The 24,181-nt window shown below is 38.4% G+C and overlaps 1 protein-coding gene across 2 annotated transcripts; it reads right to left on the bottom strand.

Annotated features, from left to right (window-relative positions):
• Positions 1-1,721: 1,721 nt before the first annotated feature.
• On the bottom strand, positions 1,722-17,133 carry NUDT12 (nudix hydrolase 12). Of its 2 annotated transcripts, XM_062018466.1 has the most exons (8): positions 17,077-17,133; positions 16,221-16,434; positions 12,951-13,525; positions 11,936-12,103; positions 10,076-10,189; positions 8,071-8,270; positions 6,750-6,829; positions 1,722-1,804 (listed from the first exon to the last, which is right to left on the bottom strand). In XM_062018466.1, exons 2-8 carry the CDS (start codon positions 16,427-16,429, stop codon positions 1,729-1,731), a joined length of 1,422 nt encoding a protein of 473 aa, XP_061874450.1. In that variant the 5' UTR covers positions 16,430-16,434; positions 17,077-17,133; the 3' UTR covers positions 1,722-1,728. The 2 variants fall into 2 exon arrangements, with proteins under 2 accessions (XP_061874450.1, XP_061874451.1); XM_062018467.1 differs by lacking the exon at positions 1,722-1,804 and having other exon boundaries at positions 6,342-6,829; positions 16,221-17,121.
• Positions 17,134-24,181: the final 7,048 nt, after the last annotated feature.

Genomic DNA, 24,181 nt, shown 5'->3' with positions numbered 1-24,181 from the left:
GTAACACTCCTTGATTAATAATCCTATAGCCCAGCACTCCTCACATTCCACATCTGAGCTGCAGAAAGACAATACAAACAACAAACTGAAGTTTGGGTAGGTTTTCATTTCTAAAATTATATACTACCACACTTTAAGTTCCTATATGCTAAAGTAAGACAACAGAATTATTCTTAGGAGTCAACAATCTTTCTTAGAAATCTCTATCATAATAAAAAAATCCCTTCAAGAAACTATAATTTTTATTTATTCAGAAAACTATATACTGAACTATAATTGAAATCTTTATAAATTGTATCTACTGTGTCAAGAACCTACAGAAATTCTGTATTTTATAAAAGCTATGATGGGTTACAGTGATTAGTATCTACAGAACTTACTTGACAGGGTACTTGGAAAAAAGAAAAAAAACAGAACAACTCTATACTTACTGTTACTATGACCAAATATTGATTTTCCTCAGATACTTGCTTGCTATTATGGACTCTATGAATAGTTTGCTTTTCTAAGCTCATGAAGGATGGGCTATCTGTATTGCTAAGGCTTAGTAAGATAACGAGTTCATTTTTTTTTTCCTTTGGACTTACCCACTCTGTACTGCCAGCCCCAGTCAGCAACAATACGACGTATACCAATATTCTTCCAGTCACTGAAGTGATAAAGGACTAGTAGTTATGGAACTCTTCACAGTTAAAGCACAGAAGAAAAATAACTTCCTGGGGCTTTACAAAAATGTCAGCTTTGTCTAAAAAGTCTTAATCAATCAGATCACTTAATTAAAATTAAAAGACGGAGCAATGCTGTTCACAGCCTTGCTCCACTTCTTTTTCTATTTCTGTCTCCTAAGCTCAGAATCTGATTAGTATATTTAATTCCATGAAGCATCATGACTGGTCTACCTTTAATTATCCCATTGACATCCACCCCTTTTTCCTTCACAGGTTGTAGAATTCAAGATAATCATGTACCAGCTGGGCAATATTTCTACACAAGCCATCAAATATAATGTTCCTGCTACATTATGAAACACTGAAATGATTTTATTTTTAATGTGTTTATACATATTCAGTGTGAAAAACGACACAAAACAAGTATGCTGATAGAGAACAATTAGAAGTTTGTAAAAATCTCAATATTGGTATCATACTTACAAGAGCTTACATGAGATGTCATTATATCACATGAGTTTACAGCTTGGTTAGTAGTATCAATTTTGTCTTATGTTTAAACACCTCATCTATTTATTTCTAAAAATTTGTAAATTATTATAATTTAAAAACAGATAAAATCAGAGTATTTACAAATCATATCCTGAATAGAGGTTAATTCTCATTAGCCTACATGCAAACTGGGAGAAAAGATATTTCTAGATTTTTCTGCATTGTACATCTACGTGTAATGAGTACTTTTTTTTATGGTGGTAATACTCTAGAAGCATGGGAGAAGAGAGTGAGATCATTACTACATAGCACAAACAAACCCTTTCTATTAGATTTTTTAGATCAAGGAATACTATTTTGTTAAATGTTTTTCATTACCTAGAGCAATACAATTGCTCTACTTCCTAAAAAGCTACAGCATTTGACTCTTCAATTAGATATTTCATAAGTAATCTACAAACAATAGCTATCCTTCAGAACATTTCTACGCATACATATTTTAAAAATAAAGCTAAATTATATGACCTACAAACAGGTCAAATAAAGTATTAAAAAGCCACAAAAAGATTCACTTAAAGATTAGAATTATCAAATTAGTTTTCTTAAACAAGGGGTGTTTGTTACCTTCTCTGTGAAGGACTTTTCTGTTGGGGAGGGAAAGAAGAAAAGAAAGCTTAAAAAGGACTGTTGGTTTAGAAAAAAAATATTAAAAATTGTTGCAACATTATAAGTTATTAGAACTGAAAGATCACTAAAATATTACTCAAACTCAGAGATCATTGACGTGTTGTTTTATTTTTCAAGCTATTATTTTTCTGCTTTTTTATAGAGTAAATTGATTTTAAAAATTTATTACTATTGAAAATCTATACAGATTCTCAATTAAAAAACCAGTCTGATTCTCAACAGTAGTACTGGTTATAGATAATCTTTTCTGAGTTTCAGAATGATAACAACCCACCATAATTTCCTACCTGAAAACCTAACATTAGGATGGATCTTACACATGCTTTTAGTTATCTCAATGTGATAAATTATTTATCTTTACGCTACCTTTAATTGCTCTCTCCTTTATCCCCTCTCTTTCATTTGCTCCTCATTTCTTCCTTGTTCATCTTTCTTAATGTACAATGATCACAGTACTAGTTAAAATTCCTTGTGTTGCTTAGCTCCCCTTACTGCTTGCACATTGTCCATGTTCTCCTTTACTTGTATGAACAACCTGCAACAAGGGTTTGTTCTACCTCACAAGTTTTTTAAAATATTAATTCCACTGATAACACACGGTCCTGCTGGTAGCTGTAGTCCCTCAGGGGGTTTCATACTTTCCCTTCTCTGTAAAAGTATTTTTTAAGTATTGCTTCCTTCTCATTTCCAGATGGGTCAAGAAGTAACATGATTTTCTTCGTTCATAGGTATAGCTGAAAGAAGTGAGAGAATGAAGTAATGGAATGATTTGTCAGATGTTCAAGGTGCCAGAAGTGGTTCTTGCTTTAAAGTTTGATATACATTGCCTTAAAAAACAAAACAAAACAAAACAGGATTCTAGATGGTAGAAGTGGCCAGGAAAGCTGGTCGATCTTCAAGTGACACTTCCTCCAAGCCCAAGATCGGTGTGTACCCAAAAGCAGAAAATCAGGAAAAGGAAGCAGAGCCTTACATGGATGAAAAAAGAACTACCCTGCTTCTGCAGGGTGGTTTGACTAGATGATCTCTAAAGGTCCCTTCCAACCCCTACCATTCTATGATTCTATAATTCTACTCAAAGAAATGAAAGAAACCTATGTAAGGTGAGAAAAGGGTCTGGTTGCTTGGGAAGAGTATAAGAACATCACCAGAGTATGCAGGGTCAAACCCAGGAAGGCCAAAGCCTTTTGGAACTAAACTTGGAAAAACTCCTTGTAAAGGAAAACAAGGAGTTTTTCAGGTAGATGAGCAGGAAAAGGATGATTAGGAAGAATGTGAACCCGCTGATGAACATGGAGGGTGACCTGGTGCCAGCGGATGCAGAGAAGGAAGAATGACTGAATGCAGTCTTTGCTTCAGTCTTCATTGTCAAGGCCAGCCTTTGGGAAGCCCAGACTGTGGAGGATAGTAGGATAGTCTGGAGAATTGAAGACTTTCCATTAGTGGGTGAGGATGAGGTTAGACACCTGTTGGGTTAGCTGGACACACACAGATCTACGGATCCTGATGGGTTGCACTCATGAGTGCTAAGGAAGCTGGCGGATGTTATTGCTAAGCCACTCACCATCATTTTTGAACCTTCATGGAGGACTAGCAAGGTGCATGAGGACTGGAGAAAGGCCATTGTCACTCTTAGTCTTAAAAAAAGGCAAGAAGAATGACCCAGGAAAGTACAAGCTGGCCAGTATCACCTCCATCCTTGGAAAGGTGATGGAACAACTCATCCTGGATGCCATCTCAGAACACGTGAAGGAAAAAACGGTTATCAGGGGGACTCAACACAGAAACATCAAGGGGAAATCCTGATTGAACAACCTGATAGCCTTCTATGAGAGTATAACTGGCTGGCTAGATGAGGGGAGAGCAGTGGATGTCACCTACCTTGACTTCAGCAAGGCTTTTGACACTGTCCCTCATTACGTCTTCATCAAAAACCTAGGCAGTGTGGGTTGGATGAGTGGACGGTGAGATGGATCAAGAACTGGCTGAATGACAGAGCCCAAAGGGTTGTGATCAACAGAGCTGAGACAAGTTGGGGTTTCACAGAAACCCAGGGGTTCCACAGTGGTCAGTTTTGGTGGCAATCTTATTCAACATCTTTATCAATGACCTGGATGAGCAAGTTCACTGATGACACCAAACTGGGAAGACTGGGAGATTCACCAGAAGGCTACGCTGCCATTCAGCAAGATCACAGCTGGCTTGAGCGTTGGGCAGAGAGGAACCTCATGAGGTTGAACAAGGACAAGTGCAGAGTCCTGCATCTGGGAAGGAACAACCCCATGCACCAGTGCAGACTGGGAGTTGACCTGCTGGAAAACAGCTCTGCAGAGAGAGACCTCGAGTCCTGGTTGATAATAAACTGAACATGAGCCAGCAATGTGCCCTCGTGGCCAAGAAGGCCAATGGCATCCTGGGATGCATCAAGAAGAGTGTGACCAGCAGATCAAGTCAGGTTCACCTCCCCCTCTACTCTTCCCTGGTGAAGCCTCATCTGTCCAGTTCTAGGCTCCCCAGCTCAAGACAGATGGGTAACTTCTAGAGAGGGTCCAGACAAGATGATCAAGGGACTGGAGCATCTTTCTTCCAAGGAAAGGCTGCAGGAACTGAGGCTGTTCTGCCTGGAGGAGCATGAGGGGGATCTCATTAACACAAGTATTCAAGAGATGTGGGGTAGCACTTTTCTCTGTAGTGTCCAGTGATAGGAAAGGGAGTAATGGATAAAATCTGGAAAACAAAAAGTTCCATTTAGACTTCTTTCCTGTGAGGGTGACGGAGCAGTGCCATAGGCTGACCAGGTAGAGTGTGGAGTCTCCTTCTCTGGAGGATTTCAAAACCTGCCTGGACATGTTCCTTTGTGACCTAGGTGGATCTGATTTAGCAGAGGGGTTGGACTAGACGATCTCTAAAACTCCCTTCCAACCCCTACCATCCTGTGATTCTATGAAAAAAAAAAAAAAAGCTGTCAAGCATAGTATGATACTGGATGGAAAAATGTACTATTATTTGTATAACATTTTTACTGATTCCAGTTTGCAAAGCATTTTGAAACAAATGCACTTTCCTGGATGAAAACCTGGTTAGATGGTTGCGTCCAAAGAGTTGCGGTCAATGGAGTTAAATCCAGTTGTCAGCCAGTCACAAGCAGTATCCCCCTGGGCTCAGTACTGGGGCCACTCCTGTTTAACATCTTTGTTAATGATCTGGATTGGGGGATAGAGTGCACCCTTAGTAAGTTTGCAGATGACACCAAGCTGGGTGGAAATGTTGATCTGCTTGAGGGTAGGTAAGCTTTATAGAGAGATCTAAATAGGCTGGATGGCTGGGTCAAGGCCAGTGCCATGAGTTTCAATAATGCCAAGTGCCAGGTCCTGCACTTGGGTCACAACAACCCCTAGCAATGCTACAGGGTTGGGGAGGAGTGGCTGGAAAGCTGCCTGGCAGAGAGGGCCCTGGGAGTGTTGATTAACAGCAGCTGAACATGAGCCAGCCGTGTGCCCACGTGGCCAAGAAGGCCAATGGCATCCTGGCCTGGATCAGGAACAGTGTTGTCAGCAGGAGAAGGCAGGTGATCATTCCCCTGTACTTGGCTTTGGTGAGGCCACACCTTGGATACTGTGTCCAGTTTTGGGCCCCTCTATACAAGAAGGACATTGAGATGCTGGAAAGGATACCATGTGGGCTACCAAGCTAGTAAAGGATTTGGAGCACATCTCATACGAGGAACAGCTGAGGGATCTGGGGCTGTTGAGCCTGGAGAAAAGAAGGCTCAGGGGAGACCTTATTGCTCAGTACAACTACCTGAAAGGAAGCTGTAGCGAGGTGGGGGTTAGTCAGTTCTCCCTAGTATCAAGCAACAGAACAAAAGGAAATGGCCTTAAGTTGTGCTAGGGGATGTTCAGGCTGGATATGAAGAAGAATTTCTTTACTGAAAGGGCTGTCAGGCACTGTCAAATGGTGAAGTCACCAGACAGTTGGATGTTGTAGTTAGGTCTAGTGGTTGATAGGACTAGGACAATGGCTGGACTTGATGATCTTCAAGGCCTCTTCCAGCTGAAATGATTCTATGAAATCTGACATAATTCACTGATTAAAAAAATATTCAAATTACTCTGAATATAGAAATAACCATATGCTAATAAGTTAATATTTATCACTACCATGACATTTACTTGACATCATTTGCATTACTTTATATATCACTGCAATGCCTGCATTATCACAGACTACTGAACCATTACATAATGATACTGATAATAAAACTAGTATACTTTTATAACCTTCCACTTTGAAAGATATTAACATTCTTTTCAAAATCGCAACAAATTAAGGCAAAAATCTGAACTGTAGCATTATGTATACATAAGTAAATATTTCAACTCATATATTGCTTTCCCAGTCTTATAGCTGGGGTTAATATATTTATTTAAACTGTAAAATTCTTAATAGTAACAATCTTATCATCTCAATTTCCATAAAAGCACCTTGTGCACATTTTGAGATAGTATGTCTTGTTTAATTCATCTACTGTTCTCCTACATTACAGTTCTAATTATCAGAGATTTAAATAACTCACTGCCTAGGATCAATAAGGACATAATAGCAAAAAGCCTAATAATTTGATTTTAAAACAAAAAAGTAGCCTGTACACAACAAGGTACCAATGTTACCTATTTGTTTCTTGCTTGCTTGGGATAATCACTGTATTGTTGGCCAGTTCTAACTCATATCTGAAAAAATCTACAAAGATTTGCATAACAGCTCAGGAACAAAATTGAAAGACTCAAAACCTGAACAATTCGTCCTAATTTATTTCTAATTTAGCATTCTCTAGAAGAAGTACTTTAACTTAAACATATCAAGTATTTGAATTAAAGATTAGCATTCATTCTAATCCAGTACTTTATCAACTGGTGCGCAATAGCTTGACTTGGTGGTACAAAGAAAGAACGCTGGTTTCCTTTAATGAGAACTTCCATGACCTGCAGTAAAAAGATAATTTTTTCTTTAAAAGATATTACAGACTATACGGTATCTATTATTGTGTTCATGCAGGAATTATCTTATTATGATGATCCGTCTATCATTACTATTGCTATTAAAGAGCCACTACCAGATAGATAGATACAGAGAAAAAACTCACACACGATTCTGCATGAATTCTGACATTTTTTGAGCTCAAATATACCCCAAAAGATGCCTTCTTTTTATTACAACCATGGAGACTGGCTGCTGATACAACATTTAAGGCTTCTGTGAAACCTCTTTACAGTAAGGACCGCCAGATGGTGCTCTACACTGTTCCAGAGATTTCCTTCTTCCCTTCTGCAGCGCAGAAGGAAAACGTGTTTTGTGGTTTTCTGAAGCAATTGCAAGCAACGTGAGAGCACACTTTCAGCTTAATATATTTCTGAAATACGTTTATTTCCAACTCTAGACCAACTCGCATGTGACTAGCTGTATTCATTTAAAATAATGCTCTCATTGACAGGAATATGCTAAGACTGTACGTGACTAAACTTGTCAAGTTGACATACAGAGTCAATACACTTGCAGCTCTAAGTTGAAGTACCGTGTTACTGAAACTTTACCTCTAAGTAGCCAGTGAAAAAACTTTTGAAGACTATATTGTGTAAGCAATCTTTCCCTTTTATACTCATGCACTTAATTTCTCTCTTTTGGTGATTTTTTTTTTTCCTTTTATCTGACTATATTTTAAATAGTCAGGAAAGTTAAATGTATAGTAACTTGCATTCGATACCACAGTATTAAAAAAGTACTACATAGAAAAAAAGATGTTTAAACAAATTCCCATTTTTTACCTAAACCACCTCCCTTGAAGCAAATCAGATAGCATGCTTGTCTGAAGAAACTCAGATGATGAATGCTATTCAATACTATTTCTGCCAAAATGAAGTGCACAAGCTTGCTAAGGAATTGGTTTAAAAACAACAACTTAGATATATCCGAGAAGAAGGAGGTGAAGAGTTAACTGGCAAAAATGTCATAAAATGGGCTTGCAAGTTACTCAGAAATTACCATGAGTATCTGCCTCTTTCTAGTTGTGTGTAATCTACACTTACAATATAGCACAAATGTAGTATGATAAAATGGAGTATGCATGCTCACTCAACTTTCTGAAAAAGGCAAGTATCTATTGCATGCCAGAACTGATACAGTAACAGACTAATTAATACAAGAAGGAAATTAAATTGAACTTTACTTGTTCTCTAGTGAACCAGCAGGCATCCTCTATTTCATTCTTGTCAACTTTAATTTCTGTAGATACTGCAACAGCTAAGCAGCCAATCATCAGGGAGGAGGGCATTGGCCACGGCTGACAAGAGACATACTGAACTTGGCCAATTTTGATTCCAGCCTCCTCTTCTACTTCTCTTCGAACAGCATCTTCTATTGTTTCACCTAATCAAAACGGGCAAGAACAAGCAGCTGATGAAAATACTCCATGCAGCAGTTACATCCTGTGTTTTGAATGGACTCAAAAGATTTGAAACTGCTCAAGACAATTATCTACAGAGATCTAGTTCATAGAGCAAGGCACAGACCTTAAGCACAAGATACAGAAGAAACTAGTTACCAAAGCAAAATGGAACTTTGACAATAAAGAATGACAATTTTTCCACCATAATGTTTATTTCCTGAATTGATAATTTGAGACATGCGAACTATTATTACTGCACCTAAAATGTAAAAAATTGGGTAGGAAATACATTGTTTCTTTAATTACTTTTGAAATGTATAGATAGCGTGTGTTTAGGTGTTAATGTTTGGATTTCAGTATAATCATAATAGCATATAATACTAAAAATCAGCTTTTAAAATTGTAACAGGAAGAAAACAGAGGCTTAAGAAGACATTTCTGCACTGTATAGTTCACTTTGCCTGATTCATTCTTCATTGCCATAAAAATTCTCCAAACTTAAACTTCAATGTAAAACTTTACATTCATAGAGAACTGTTAAGATGTATATGTGGAATGTTGATGGTCATTGGTTTACATATGCATACATGTAGTTTGTTGTAACCACTGACAACAGGTTTATTAAAGCAGACAGATCATACATCAGAGATGGAAATTTTAGTTCAGCTACATTCGGCTAATGATGGTAAGATCAGCTACTCTTAAATTTGTTTTATAAACTTTTTATTTTATTTGCTCATAAACTTGAATACAGTATAAGAAAATAACAAGGCTGGCAGAAGAAACAAAGGAGTGAGGAAATAAACATCTTGAGGTTTTTTGAGTGATATCCTAATAAACTTATTCATGCTGTCACCGTACTCCACCTGAACATAGTTAATGAATATAGTTACACACTATAATTTCACTGGTGATTAAGATTTGTCCTGGGTTTGGCTGGGATAATTTTCAAACAAGCTGGGTGGGGGTACAGCCAGGACAGCAGACTTGAGCTAGCCAAGGGGATAGATATTCCATACCATACTGATGTCATGCTCATAACTGGGGGAGCTGGCTGGGGAGGAAGGATCATGGCTCCAGAAGGGTATCAGTACTGGGTTCCAGGTGGCGAAAAATTGCATTGTCCATCACTACACATATTCTTTTATTAGTCTTATTGTTATTTTCACTTCTCTCCTTGCGTTGTCTTATTAAAGTGTCTTTAATCCCAGCCCACAAGGTTTCACATGCTGGGTTTAAATCATGACAGATAAATTGCCACATGAGAATTTGTCACAATTTACACTGCAGCTAACAATTCTAACCTTGCAATTATCACTGCTGAGCACAGCAAACTATCTCTTCACTTTTCATTCAAAATTATATAGTTTCTGCTTTTCTTTAATACAATAAATCAGGCCTTAAACATGTAAGCATAGTCTTAACTTCATATCAGCTTTAAGTTATGTTTTAACTCTTTTTTTTCCTATACTAAAATACCTTACTAAATATCACTAAATAAAGGACCTTATATATATTTTGAAATGTTTTTTTCAATGAAATATGTGATTTAGACTGCATGATGAGAAAACTATTTTAAAATTATATTTACTCAAGTGGCTTTTTGCTTTTTTCATAAATCAGATGCTGGAAAGTAAAAAACAAGCACATTTATTGTAACAATTTATCTAAAAGGAATCCAAAACATTTATTTCACATAACATCAAACATATTTCTATATTATTTTCAATGTACAGTACTGATACATGAGAAAAACTATTTGGAAAGGGAAAATGAAATTACTCACCAGGTTCTACAAACCCAGCAAGACAGGTAAACATTCCCGGAGGAAACCTCTTCTGCCTACCTAAAAGGCAGTGGTTCCCATCTGGATGGATGACTTGCATTATAACCACAGGATCTGTAAGACACACAAGAGGAATATATTTAAACATCTGAGTAACTTAAAAGCAATAATAAATTTCAGCCTATTTGATACCAATGCATGTAAATACAAATAAGATACTTTTATGTCACTGATATCACAACTGTGTAGATGTCCAGAGCAAGTTATTTCACTTTTTTTTTTTTTCCCCTGAAAGGTATCTGTTTATTTTGTAACATAGAGGCTTACAGAAATAGTTTAGTAGCCAATGCTTGAAACACAAGACATCAATTACCTGCAACTAAAGCACACAATCTGCTAAATACATCAGCAATATTCACCTAGCTCTGAATTCTGCAGACAGCAGCAAAAACAATTTACCACCTCTACACAAATAGGTCTGAAGAATGTACTTTTGATCGAAATACCAAAAACCAGACAGATACACTAGTTGCAATGTAAATATTGACTAAATATTTACATTTTAACTTTGTTGACTCTTTGATATTAGCTTCTCATCTGATGCTGCACTTTTACCTACTTTTTCCCTTCCGGTTGTTTTATGTATCTTCTTTCTTGCTTAGTATTTTCTCCTATTGGTATCATTCTTTTTGTCATACCTTGCTGCACACTTTCCATTGATGATCTTTTCCCCTTTTTTCTTGTTATCTAGATCTCAAGTATCAAAATGTTTTGGTATTTTTTTTTTTCATCTACTTCTACATTTTGGGTTTTTTTCTCTTGCTATTTTTTCTTTTTTTTTTTTTTTTTTGAGTGTCCAAAACATCACAATTTTTAGTATGAAAATGCCTGATTCAGCAACAACTATAAACAATAATTTCAAAGATTGCTCTCCTGCTCAAAGATACCCGCCACATGGCACAGTGTAGAATATGCAGTGTTGCTGTCTGTAAATCTTCAAAGGCATCAGTAGAAAAAGCTGGTTCAACAGTCTTTCCTATATAATCCCATTCCTTCTCTAAGTTTATTGCACTAGACACTGTAGAGAAACTGCCACTAATAATTTAGCAAGCTTCAATGTAGTCCGTAAGAGAGAACATGGCAGAACTGCTTCCATTACTAGAAGCATACATCGAGAGCATGTATGAGAACATTAAATTCAGAAATAGAACACACATAAAACATTCAAGCTCAACTGCAGAAGACAGGACAGTGTAGAGAAAGCAAAGGTGACAAGAGTCACCAAATGATCCTAGAGAAAAAGGGTAATTTTTTTTCACTCCATTTCCCCATCAATAACACAGTACACTGCTTTTGCAACACACGAACAAAGGGGTGATGGAAGACTGTCTATACAAGCTTATACTCTTGTATATAGGCCTGGCAGTTTGCAATTGACAATGAATAGTGAAATCCAGTGATCATGGCTAATACAGTGGCGCTACAGGAAACCGAGGACTGTATCAGAAATTTGATACAGAGCTATTCCAAACTCAGTGAGAAAATACACAGGGGGGAAAAAAAGAAGTAAAATATGGCCCTTTGTATTGTTGTTAGAACTTCTAATTCTTATTACTTCATTGGTATAAAGATTGGTATTGTCACAGTAATTCTTTGACACAGACTGCTGCAAGAAAGAGAAGCCTGAACTACTTAACCCTAAACAAAGCTGAGACACACATACTCTGACAGGAGAGAAGTATTTCAGACCTGGGACAGAAGTAAGCAGCTGAAATAACTAAAAAGAGGTTGATTTACATGTATACAACAGTTCAAACGAGACAGCCACTTTTGACCAACTTTATGCTACAATATTCTCACCAACTCTTGGATATGATGTGTTGTGAACACCTTGGAGGCTGGGACAATCCTCTTTTAAGCAAGTTTTCTTGTAACCCCCTTCTACAATCTTGGTTGCACTCCCACATGTTGGACAGAATCGGTAGTGGCTGTGCCATGCTAGAACAGATCTAGCCTGGGCTACAACTCCTTCAAAAGAACACATTGAAAATACACAAAATCAAATACTAATTCATGTAACAGTACAGAAAATGTAATTAGTAAAGCTTAATATAAAAATCAAAGTTAACACTACGGCTTGATTTGTAATCTGTTACAAAGAAGTTGAGCAATACGAGTTACTCTGATCTTTGTAGCACAGCACTTTGCAGTAGAACACAGTACTAGGTAGCTAGAGACCAACTTATGCATTCAGAAACAATATAACTTGTTTCTCACAAAAGTTGCTTTGTCTGGAAATAGTGCCAGAATTATATATCACACCTTTTACAGGTGATAATTTCAGTGCTACTACAGGTATATGCATAATAATGCATTGCTCCATTTAAACTCCAGGTGCAAGTCAAGCTTGCCCTTCATTCTTCTGTAAAGCAAAATTGTTACAACATGTCCAAAATGACATTTATTCACTGTGGATCTTGACTTTCCAACACTGGCTCGTGGTTTGCTTTTCAGATAAGCATCAATAAAGACTTAATTTCATCTTTTGTAATGAAAATTCAGTGATGACAGATTTTTTTCCGTTTTAAAACATGAACATGTGTGAATTATTATTTAAATAGTTCAATTTATAAAGTCATTATGATCAACAGATTTTACAGCCTAATACTCCTCACTGTGAATGTCAGCCCTTTGTGATCAGACATGTTCTTACACACAAAACTCTTCACAAAACCACTGTAAGGCTTTTAAAATACTTCTAAAGCCAATGAAAGTTGCTGATTCCTTTGCAGTGGTTTGTCCTTGCATTATAACTTGGTGAATCCTCAAATTTCTGATAAGACATCTGATAACTGCTGCATTTTATGCATCTTACCAGCTTCTTTTTCAGGCAGCTGCAGTAGTGCTGGCATTGGTGGGTGAAGGAAGTAGTGGTCCTCATGTTCCTGTTTATATTTCTCAGCAGAATTTACACTAAGAGCAAACCAGGCAACTAACCCATCCTCCTCAACTTCTTGCAGAACTTTTCCATTGCAAGCAGACAGCAGGTTCATGTGGAACTGAAGTTCAACTCCAAGAAAAACCAAGGTGACTTCTTCAGTTTGTTTCATCCACTGCTCCACATCCTTATATGATAGCCTGCAAAGCTTTACTTCTGGCTGCTGAGAGCTCTCAATTCCTCCACTCGAAGTAACCAAAGGACTTAGATTTGAGAAGAGGATGTACACTGTAGTTGGATGGCTTTGTTTTTGGCTTAACCACTTGGAATCTGTTCTTTTATCACTCCTTCTGTCCAGAAGTGTCAAGCCAAAATAATTTTCACATTCTTTAAAATTAGGTCTCTGACCACCCTTCACATTAGCCAACAAATTAGCTATGTGCTTGTATCCCCAAAATTTAGCAATGTCCAGAGCTGTCTGCCTTGATTTATTAACGATGGACCTGTCACACCTACAGAGACAGAAAACAGCAGTGGTTACCAGGAAGAGTCCTGATGCTGTATTATACTTACAGCATATGCACCTGATTCTATTAAGGTGCAAGAACTTTTAGACATGCTGTCTATACTGGGCCACTCTTAAGCATAAATATTTAGAATTATGGTAATGAAAAGCCATAATACTTCACTTTCTTTTGCTAAGGCCAGATTCCACATTTTTGTTAATGCATTCCAGATCACCACTTATCAACATTCATGCAATACAACAACAGTAATGAAGTAATTAAAATCTCACACATTGCATCATGAAAAAGAGGAAAAATAAAAAAAAGTCCCTCGAAATCATTTATAGATGGAACTTTGAAATCCAGGCTAAAAGTATCTTCTGAATAATAAGCAGGAATAAAAATCAAAAGCAGTTAAACTAGTATTACTTTCTAGAAGCTACCAAAAGCAGCATCAAAACATGTACAATAAAATATCTGAGATTCAGCTAAGATGCAAGAAAATAACCTCTTTTTAGTGAGTAAAGTAGCATCTTTACAACTGTGGTGCTGTCCCCTGGAGAGGTGGACCTCTAAGTGTTTGCAAAATGACACAGATGAGGAAACAGTCCCTCATGATACATATTTAAATACTGTTTTTTAAAAAATAGTATCTGAAACAGATTGGAGTTGATTGGGAAGTCAAAAATAACGTACTTTTCTGTCAATTTTGTCAATCCATTCAAGTGGATAAGTAACACAGAAATTCCACTGTGAACTACAAATTATACAGTAGTTGTCGGGCCACATTGCTGATACACACGACTGTTGTGAAAAACTTATTGCAGGGTGGGGCGGGGGAGTGAGGGTAGGGGGGAAAACCTCGAAAAAATAAAGAAGCAGGCACTTCTTTATTATGCAGTGCTGAGAAAATGGGGGGGCGGGGGGCGGGGGCTGGGTTAGCGCCTCCATACCATTACTTACCATTTTCAGGGTTTTTATACACCTCAAACAAAATAATCACATTTGCCAACACAAGCATGCATAAAATGTCCATCTATCAATTTTGCTCTTCACCTTGATTGGTTCCCAACCAACACAAAATTTCCATAATTATAGTGATTGCTCAAAAAAAGATATCAGTCCCTTCGTTTTAGTAACAACTATGGTAACAGCCAAGGTAACCTAACAAATACATTCACCAGGGTCTTGTAGGTAAGGTAACAAGTCCCTATCAGGTGTGGTATGTAACTCTTGCAGTTTGATCCTTATGTGATTCAAATGAATATGTACTTAATCAATACATGTTTGAGTTATTTGCAAGTGCTTAGCTAATTGATTGAACTATTACTAGGTACTTAACAAGTGCTTAACAAATGCTTGACTACTTATTGTGATGATAAGTTAACTAAAATAATTGTGTATCTGCAACATGACTGCACCACAAGTAGGACTGTTTTGACTTGATACTTTGTATTGACGTCAGTAATTTTTGAGGGTATTTGAGTACACTTTAGAAAAGCATTAAAAACTTAATTTACAAGTTCTTGGTGCTAAGAAAATCACTCAAAGACTATATAACTTGCCTAATTTCCTACTTAATTTCTTAACACAGCCATTGACTTTTGTCCTGATTTTGTCTTCCCTCGTCTGTCTGTTCAGGAACATACAGACTGTGATCAACTGCTATTCAGGGCCCAACACAGTGCCTGAACTCTTCAGATCACTGAGACTTTTTTTTCCTGGCCTACAAACATTTCCTGTAGCTTTTCTCAAGCATGTATGAATATTAAAAAAGAGACCTGAGTAGCTTTCTATGATGAATCCCTGGAGGTTACACGACGTTACTTTCATAGTCATTCATGCTTATATATCCAGTAGTTGCATTTATCCAAATGAATATTATGACTAAGCATTAGCTGAGACGAATAAGGCCATAGTATCACCTCAGTTACCTAAGGGAACATTGCCTGGTTCACTGCCTGATGAAAAGAATATTTGCAAGCAGATATTCACTCTTTCTTTACAGTAAACTTAATTTAACAAACTGCTATCCTTTTTACCCAACTGATGTATTCTCCAAAATCTCAAAAGATTCCTCAGTACACAGATTCAATCTGCAAATCTGGCACTGAGATAATTCTGCATGCTGGAACATACTGTACAAAACAGTAGTTCATCTGAGGCTCCGTGCTGAGTCACTGCACAGGGCACAGCATCTGGACAAGACCAAAACAAATAAACCAAAAAAAAGGTAGGATGATTACTGTAGGCTGTAGAATGCTTTGCCCAAGAGTACTCATAACCACAGAATAAACTTAACTTGCTTTGTTCTGTAATTAGAGGTGCAGAATGGAAAAGACTGGTCTTGACTGATGTAGAGCTCAGTTGAACCTCAACACTTGACTTTCACCCTTCAGTTTAAAATATTTTCCATGCGAAATATATGGATCCTGACTTTATTAACTCTGTTGTTTTCTGAGAAGAGTGACAATATACCCTTGGGGAACAAAGTTATAATTTAGGGATGCTCATAACTTTTAACACAGAGAAAATAACGTGACAATAGGATCCAATTATAAACAGAGTACATTTTCCTGACATTTAACCCTGATAATTCTGACACTATATCAGGTAAGTGTACTTTTCTGAAATCAAGATGAATTGGGCAGAAAGCAATTCATGTTAGAGCTTCTTCAATGGTATCCACTAAACAGCTTACCCTTCTTCAAGAAGAACCTGCACAACCTCAAGATGTCCATTTCTAGCACCATACATCAGGGCTGTCCAGCCGTTATCTGTAGCTGCATTGACAAGTGACGGAGAATAACTGAGCAATGCTTTCACTCTGGCTGCGTCTCCAACAGCAGCAAAATGATGCAGCTGTGAAATCACATCCTGACGTGGGTTCTTTTCAAAGTCTGTCATCATGTCAACTATGTTAAAAAAGCAACACAAGAATGCCTAAAAACATATCCACCATTAGTAGAGACATTTAAGTAAAATAGTTCTATTTAATACCACACAAGTAAGCAACATTATTATCTGTACGGGCATACAGTGGTCATATGCCAAACTGTATGACATTATTATACCCAACCAAATCTTAGACTCACATATCTCCAAATCGATCATCGGTGAAATGTTAACTAAATCAAGATTGATTTTAAAGAGGCTTAAAGAGAGATTTTGCTACGAAAATGAAGCTTTTTCTGGATGTGTAAAGCGTCTTCTGGTTTCCCGAACAAACACACGCACGCAAGACAGAAGGGCACAAAACCCCACCGCAAGAAATGCGACCGAGATGCTTTGGAGATTATGACAAACAGCCGCAAGCGGCCAAACCACCAGGCGGAGGCCTCCCCGACGCAGCACCAGATCGCTCTGGTCACTTGTGTGAGGCCCGCGCTGCTGGCTCGCCGCCCCGTCTGCACACCGCCGCGGGGCCGCCAGGCCCGCTGCTGGCACCCGGCGCCCGCAGAAATCCGCGAACGCTTTTGCTCCGCAGTGCCCGTTCCGCCATGGCTTCTTACGGCGACACACAGACGCGCTCTCTACCGGGCCAGAGATTATACTACCTGACCTTTCCCCAGCTCCACGGCCGCCGGCGGCCGCGCAGGCGCCTATCGCCGGCCCTGCCCCCACGGTCTTGCAGCACCTCCTCCCGCGGCCTTGGGGGCGAGGCTGGACCGCCCTGCAGCTCAGCCTCTTCACCCTGAGTGGGAGCTTGAGACTGTGTGGGGGTGGGGTGGGGGGGTGGCGGGGTGTGTGTGTGGGTGTGTCTGTCTGTCTGTGTGTGTCTGTTTGTCTCTGTGTGTCTGTGTCTCTGTGTCTCCTCTGTGTCTCTGTGTCTGTGTCTCTGTGTCTGTGTCTGTGTGTCTGTGTCTGTCTGTGTGTCTATGTGTGTGTGTCTGTCTCTGTCTCTGTCTGTCTTTATCTCTGTGTCTGTCCCTGTGTCTGTCTCTGTGTCTCTGTCTGTGTGTCTGTCTGTCTGTGTCTGTGTGTGTCTGTGTGTGTCTGTGTGTGTCTGTGTGTGTCTGTGTGTGTGTGGGCCGTGTTTCCACACAGAGGAGTGGCGAAAGACCCCAACACGGGGGCTGGGCGCGATTGCTTCGCTTCGGTTATTACTTTGGATTTTGGCCTTCAGCCCTGCCTTTTGCCCCGGGGTGAGGCGGAGCAGGGGCAGAGGCGGACCAACAAGCTACTGCTGGTAGAAACCGCAGGCTGTCATCTGGATGCTGGTGCCTTCTGGGCCAGCTTAGCTGACAGGTTAAAAAGGAAAACAGCCATGTTGTCTTTCAGGCATGAAACTTTGGTTTCGGAAAGCAAACTGTGTTTTAGATTTGCTTCATGGTGCTGGTGGAAAGCAAAGCCAGGTAGCAATAGAATGTGTGTATACATGTGAGAAAAGTGGAGCAAGTGAGACGTTATGGTGAGGGAGAAGAGTTAACAGGGAAGTTGGTGTGACTGGGCAAACCAGGAGATGCCGTTTCAGTGAACATGTGTGCTCTTAAGCCTAATGGGAAAAAGAAAGCTATACCAGTCCTAGAGAAATGAGTATAGAACTGCTGGCTACAGTGGCCTCTGGTGACTGTTTAAGCTTTGTGCTTGGTTTACAAAAATCGTTAATTGAGTCTCAAACCTTGTTCCTGCACCAAGTAGACAAAAGTTCTGATGTTGGCCTTGAAGTTTCAGACAATAAGAACATTATTGTTTTAAACTCCTGATACTTGAAAACATTAAAAAAATTTAGGATTTCTTTTATACTGGCTTTGGAATGTCTTTGGTATTTTTGGGTTAGGAGGATTCACATCTTTGTAATGGAAAAGGTCATGTTCGTTAATCATATCATGAAAGAATAGTTGTGCAAGGAACCGTTTAAAGTCATTGTAAAAGTCTTGTAAAACTTTAACCGTCAAGTTTCTACAATGTGCACAGGTGCAGTTGGCTGAGATGCTTATAGGAGGTACAATAGGTTGTGTGTGAGCTGATAAGAGCCAAGAGAAGAGTTCATGAGCGGGCCACTAGAGGAAGACTACTGACTTCATCCCAGCGACCACCCTACGACCACCAGGAGGCAGAAGAAGATCCCCTAGTAACAAGACGGACACATGTGCAGAGTACACCAGGGAGCGATGCACCCTACCGATAAGGACTGTATAAAAGGACTCTGATACGGGGGGGGGGGGGGGGGGGCGGGGGGGAGGGGGGTCGCGTGCCGTTGGTGGAGCAACCGGCCGCCCAGTGCTGTTTTGCTTGTTTGCTGCTTGCTTAATAAATTTGATCTATGAGTCACTTAAATTGTCTTGTGAACTTTTTCACAGCAACTTATAACAATCCCTGCTGCTTTGTTAACAAGCATTAAAGGCTTAGGCGTTGACACAGTTATCTGAACATAGATGTTTAGTATGATATTAGATAGTTTAGGGAATCTTGCTGTCCAGTTACTGCTTCAAAAAGGCATGAGTCCCCTTCTACAAGGATGTACAGATTTGTTCATCTGTACAAAATACTTCTTACATTACTAAAATAGCAAAACAGAAAGGAAGTCAGTGTAGAGTAAGAAGTATCACATATGTTTGCTACTAGACTGTGCAATCCTTTCTTGGGGACTCCATCTGCATGAAATGTAAATTCATTAAGCAGTTAATTTTTAAACCTGTTTGGCTATGCTTAGAGTTTTTCTTAACGGTTATTGCATATGGACAAGGATGGTACAATCAACTTTTTTTTTCAGTCACATTTTACACCTGGTTATATGTGGGAGAGAGGATGTTAACTCTCATAGTGACAAAGAAATAATTCAGTTGAATAAAATATGCTTGCTCATAATAAGGACTAAGACAGACTTAGGTTATGAGCTGAAGATCATTTTCCTTAGCTGAAAACCCTGTTAGAGTGTCAAGCACATGAAGGAGAAAGAATCTGATAATAAAACTTAAGTACTCACTCGATCCCTCAGTGATTGTGCTGTTTATGGAGCTTCCTCCAGTTGAATTGCATTTTTTACTGTCTTTGAACTGTTTCCGTCTTCTGGCCCACTGGTCTATTGCTTCCTCCTGGGAACTGTCACTCGCTCTGGTGTCTTTCATCAAAGGTAGCTTTCTGGTTTTGTTCATTTCTGATTTCAAGTCTAAATTATAAGCAAATGTTGTTTGTGAGGAATGCATAGGACAGCTTAAGCTGTCCTATATACTGTTTAAAAATTCCATATTCAAAATACAGGAAGAACCTAAACAGATACAGAACTAAAAATATCAAATATGGAAAATACTAATAAACTATATAATTTAGACTAATTGAGGTCTTCATGCAGAGAAAAATACATGTGATTACCTCGTGTTAGTTCTGTCTGTAGTTAAATACCTACATAGCCATTTGTATGGCACCATTTTCATATAGAAACATGTAAATTGCTCACGGATATTCTCATAAAATTTTGAAGTGGTGAGTATACAGATATACAAGATACTATTTGAAGATTAATGCAAGACAGATATGCAGGTAAAAAGAGGATATACCTTTCTACATTTAAGTTTCTTTCTATTTTAGCTAAAAAAGCAATTGGATAACAGACTGTGTGTTAGATTCCATTCAGAAAATGCAACTGTACCCACTGGCCAGGGCACATAGGGAGACAGTGGGTCCAACCTTAACAGGCTCCCTGAAGGATTGTGTAAATGCTTTCTCAGTTCAATAGCCTCTTTCTGTCTCCAGACAGATCTTCATCACAATTCCATGACATTGAGCCCCTTTACGAGGGCAGATGACTACTGCTGAGGGTCAAGACTTCTTGTAGCGTCCTTGCAGTACCTTCTGCATGAGTCCTTGGCCCAATGATAATACTTAAGTTCCCACAACACCAGCAGACATCTAAATCTCCTGGGCAACTTTCCCCCATTCTACTAACATTTGCCTCTGTTTTCTCCTTTGTTCCAGATGCTCTCACTCTTTGTAAAAAGATGCTATATCTCTTTTCCAGTACCAATGAATTACTAAGCACAGGAAGTCTCACATTACCCCTTTTGTCCAATGTCTTCACTAAGCAGGTTGGTATTCCCATGTTGCAAGGGGATGTTGATTTATATTAATGAGTTTCAAAACTTCAAATATTTATATTTATTTCTGGATTTACTCTTTTGAGATTACAGATCACAAAATCACAGAATCATAGAATGTTAAGGGTTGGGAAGGGACATGGAAAAATCATCTAGTCCAACTCCCCTGTCAGAGCAGGACCACCTAGACTAGGTCACGCAGAAACTTGTCCAGGTGGGTTTTGAATGTCCTCAGAGAAGGAAACTCCACAACCCATCTGGGCAGCCTGTTCCAATGCTCCATTACCCTCACTGTGAAAAAATTCTTCCTTATATTTCTTTGGAACCTTTTATGTTCCAGCTTATACTCATTGCCCCTTGTTTAAAGACGGGAAGACAAGATTTTTTGTAAGAGATTAGCTATTAAAAATAATTGTTTTTCATGCAGTTTTCTTAACTACTTAAAGCGTGAAGAAGGTTAAGTGATCCACTGTCGTCATCCCATGACATGTAAAGGCTCAGGCAGAGTTAGGACTGAGTTGTACTGAGAATTCAGCATTTGCTTAGATCACATATATTCCAAACACAGACTTAATGTGTTTACCTTTAAACACTGGCTATAGCTCTGTGTTCATGCCACACAGCAACTACAAAAATCCCTTCCTGTTTCGGTGTCTGCTTCTCTCAGGAGAGCGTGTGTTGACTGTTTAATGTAGGAAACGCACTTCTTGAGCAAAGCTACTTTAAAACTTTCTTTGGTTTTTTTTGTTGGTGGGGTTTTTTTGTTTGTTTGTTTTTTTAAAAAAATTATTTAAGTTACTTGGCTCTACAAGATGTCTCCCAGGATCCTCAACATCATAACTGCATATTATAACCAAGTGGCCATGCATACCAGTATCATCTCTTCGTAATTAATTTCTAATTAAGTTCAGAAGTCTTATAACACTTACCTTTCTGACTAATCTGTTTTACTGATGATGGGGCAATATCTGCATTCTGATGAAAATCTTCTTCCATTTCAATCTTTATCTCAGCTTCATTGGAGTTGGATTTGGCTAACTGAGGTAGCTCATGAACTCCAGGCTCCTTCCTTAAGCTATCGTCAGTTGACCGTTTACTGCAAAAGTTCTCTTTGGCATTTGAAAGTTTTATGAAATTCTCTTTCTTTTCTGTGTATGCTGAAGAGGTAGGTAATATGGCAGCTTGTGCTGAATCATTCTGGGAATCAGATTCAATGCTGATGTACCCAGATAGGTCTTGTATGTCATAAAAGCTTTCTGATTCGTTATTTATGTCATGCTCCTCAGTATCTGACAGCAAGGATTTTTCTTCTATACTACAGGGAAGTTTAGTCTCTTTTCCCATTGCAGAGCCAAAACAATCAGGTATCAACTTACTGTCACCCTGGATGAGTCTTCGTTCTCCAGTTATGACAGTCATTACTGACCCTCTCCTTTTCTTTGTCACCTCAGGCTCTGCAAGGTATGGGTGAACGTTTTGCTGTAAAATCAAAAGTTGCTTTGGGGTGCTTTCTGCAGATGGATAATTAGTACTTTCCTTGTCATAAACAGGTTCACTCAAAGGGCTTCTAGAAGTTGGAGAGATCTGTACCAGCTGAGCTTTGTTCTGCAATTCAGTGTGCTTTTCTAGATGACTGTAGTCTGGTATCCCCTCATGTAAAGCATATTCGGTAGACTCAGAGTTTTCCTCCCATATGGCGAGGTTTCTCTGAGGCTCCTCATTTTCTTTTTTCTCATTTATAGTACTGCTGGAGTGAGTACTATCACTGCAATCTATAACAGTCTTCAAATTTCTTCAGTGCCGTACATGTTCAAAACCAGATGAACTGGACAGCTTTTTCTCCTGATGTTTTAAGAAAACGTAATGTATTCCCAACTTGATATATTACCGTAATGCCATGTGATTTTCAACTTGAGTGGAAAGGATGGGAGAAATTATGCCTAGATCCTGCCAGTCCCAGTAATGGCACATGCAAATTCTATGTGTCATGTAATGATTGAAAACCTTAGCCTTAAGTTTTAAAATTTCTAAGTCAGATGTGATTATATATTATTTTTATAAGTTACAGGAAGTTTTTTTTTTCAACATGTGACATTATAAATTTTTTGACCTAGTCACTGTTAAAAGTTACCTTTCTTTCATTATAATAAGTGGTGTGTTGAATATAATAGTACAAAGTTTATGCATGTATCGTGTGGTCTTTAGAATTCCATGATAAGCAAGCTTTAAAGTCCATCCTTGGTGTTCTTAAGCTCTGTACTGAGCAGAGGGTTAGCCACCTGAGAGAAAATCCCCTTAGAAACAATATAGATGTGAAACAGTGAACATACCTGAAGAGTTGAAGTGGATATTCTTCCAGATAGAGAAAAATTAAAGAGGTAAGGGATGTGATTTTATTTCCTCAGCTGGAAACTATCCATATCTGTGACATGAGTCATGTACCTGTAACTAGTTCTTTCCACCTGGTGAAGAAATGCCACCAGCCTTCAATAGCTAATGCCCAAAGTAATTTTTTTCACTAATCCTGTGATGATTAGTGTTTGAAGAAGAAAATAGCTTTATCATTGTAACAGATAAAGGGACATTTCTTCTTCTCTTCCCAATAATGTCTGAAATCTGCAATTTGTGAAGTTTGGACAACTTTGCCTTACATCCTGAGCCATGTAGTGACTTTGCTGATTTCCTAGATGAGCTAATGCAATCTCTTTGTGCTTTACTTGAGTAACGCAAGGTACCGTTAACAGCTTTGGAGCTTGTTTTCCTTGAGTATAAAACTCAAGAAAAAAGAAAGCATTCTAAATGCTAGACGGCATCCTAGGAAAGAGACTAAGCTGAAAGATGGGTGTTTTGGAGTTCAGCAAGTGTATCACTTGAAACACACTTTGCCTCAACGAAAATTCACCTTTTGAAATTCATATTCAGGATAATGAGATACATGTAAGTTACGATTGGCTAATCTACATATACAGATAAAATCTAGTACTGTAGCACTCGTCAGCAAGTTACTGTATGCTGCTACATGGTGAAACAGCTCCTAGAGCCTAAAAAGCAGTTTGGGGAGACTTTTAGTATCTTTGGTGTGCATCTTGACCATACCTTTATCATCTATGGCATGTACTATAGGAAATTGAGTTTCAGAGAGGATCTAACTAAACTATTTCATACTCTGATATTTAATTACTTTATTAGGCTTTTTTTAATTATAAGAAATATTTTTCAAAGGCTGAAAAAAATCAGTGGTACTTTTTAGTATTTTTAGAACTTTTCTGCCTTGGTATTTTTTCTGTGTGTTTATGAATGTCAAGTTATTCCTTATAGCATGACATAGAGTTTGGTATCGGCTAGACATGTTGAGTATTCTTTCCTTTAAACTCATGAACAAAACATGTTCAGACTTCGTATTATGTCTGTAAGATATGTGAAATCTTTTTTGTGCTATTAGGGTGTTATTACTATCAGAATTCTTCTGCCTCTGCTTTTTTCCTCCTCCCCTAATTTGCATTTAGGAAGTTTTGACCATATGACTCATGTATATACTTTATCCTACAGAAAGTTCTGTCTCTCTCTCCCTGAAGGTTCACTTTGAAGGAACTGTCCCTGTAAAATTTCTTCAGAGTTTCTTTCC

Source organism: Colius striatus, chromosome Z, assembly GCF_028858725.1.
Source record: "Colius striatus isolate bColStr4 chromosome Z, bColStr4.1.hap1, whole genome shotgun sequence".
Lineage (NCBI taxonomy): Eukaryota > Metazoa > Chordata > Aves > Coliiformes > Coliidae > Colius > Colius striatus.
This window is presented reverse-complemented; position numbering and strand designations above follow the sequence as displayed.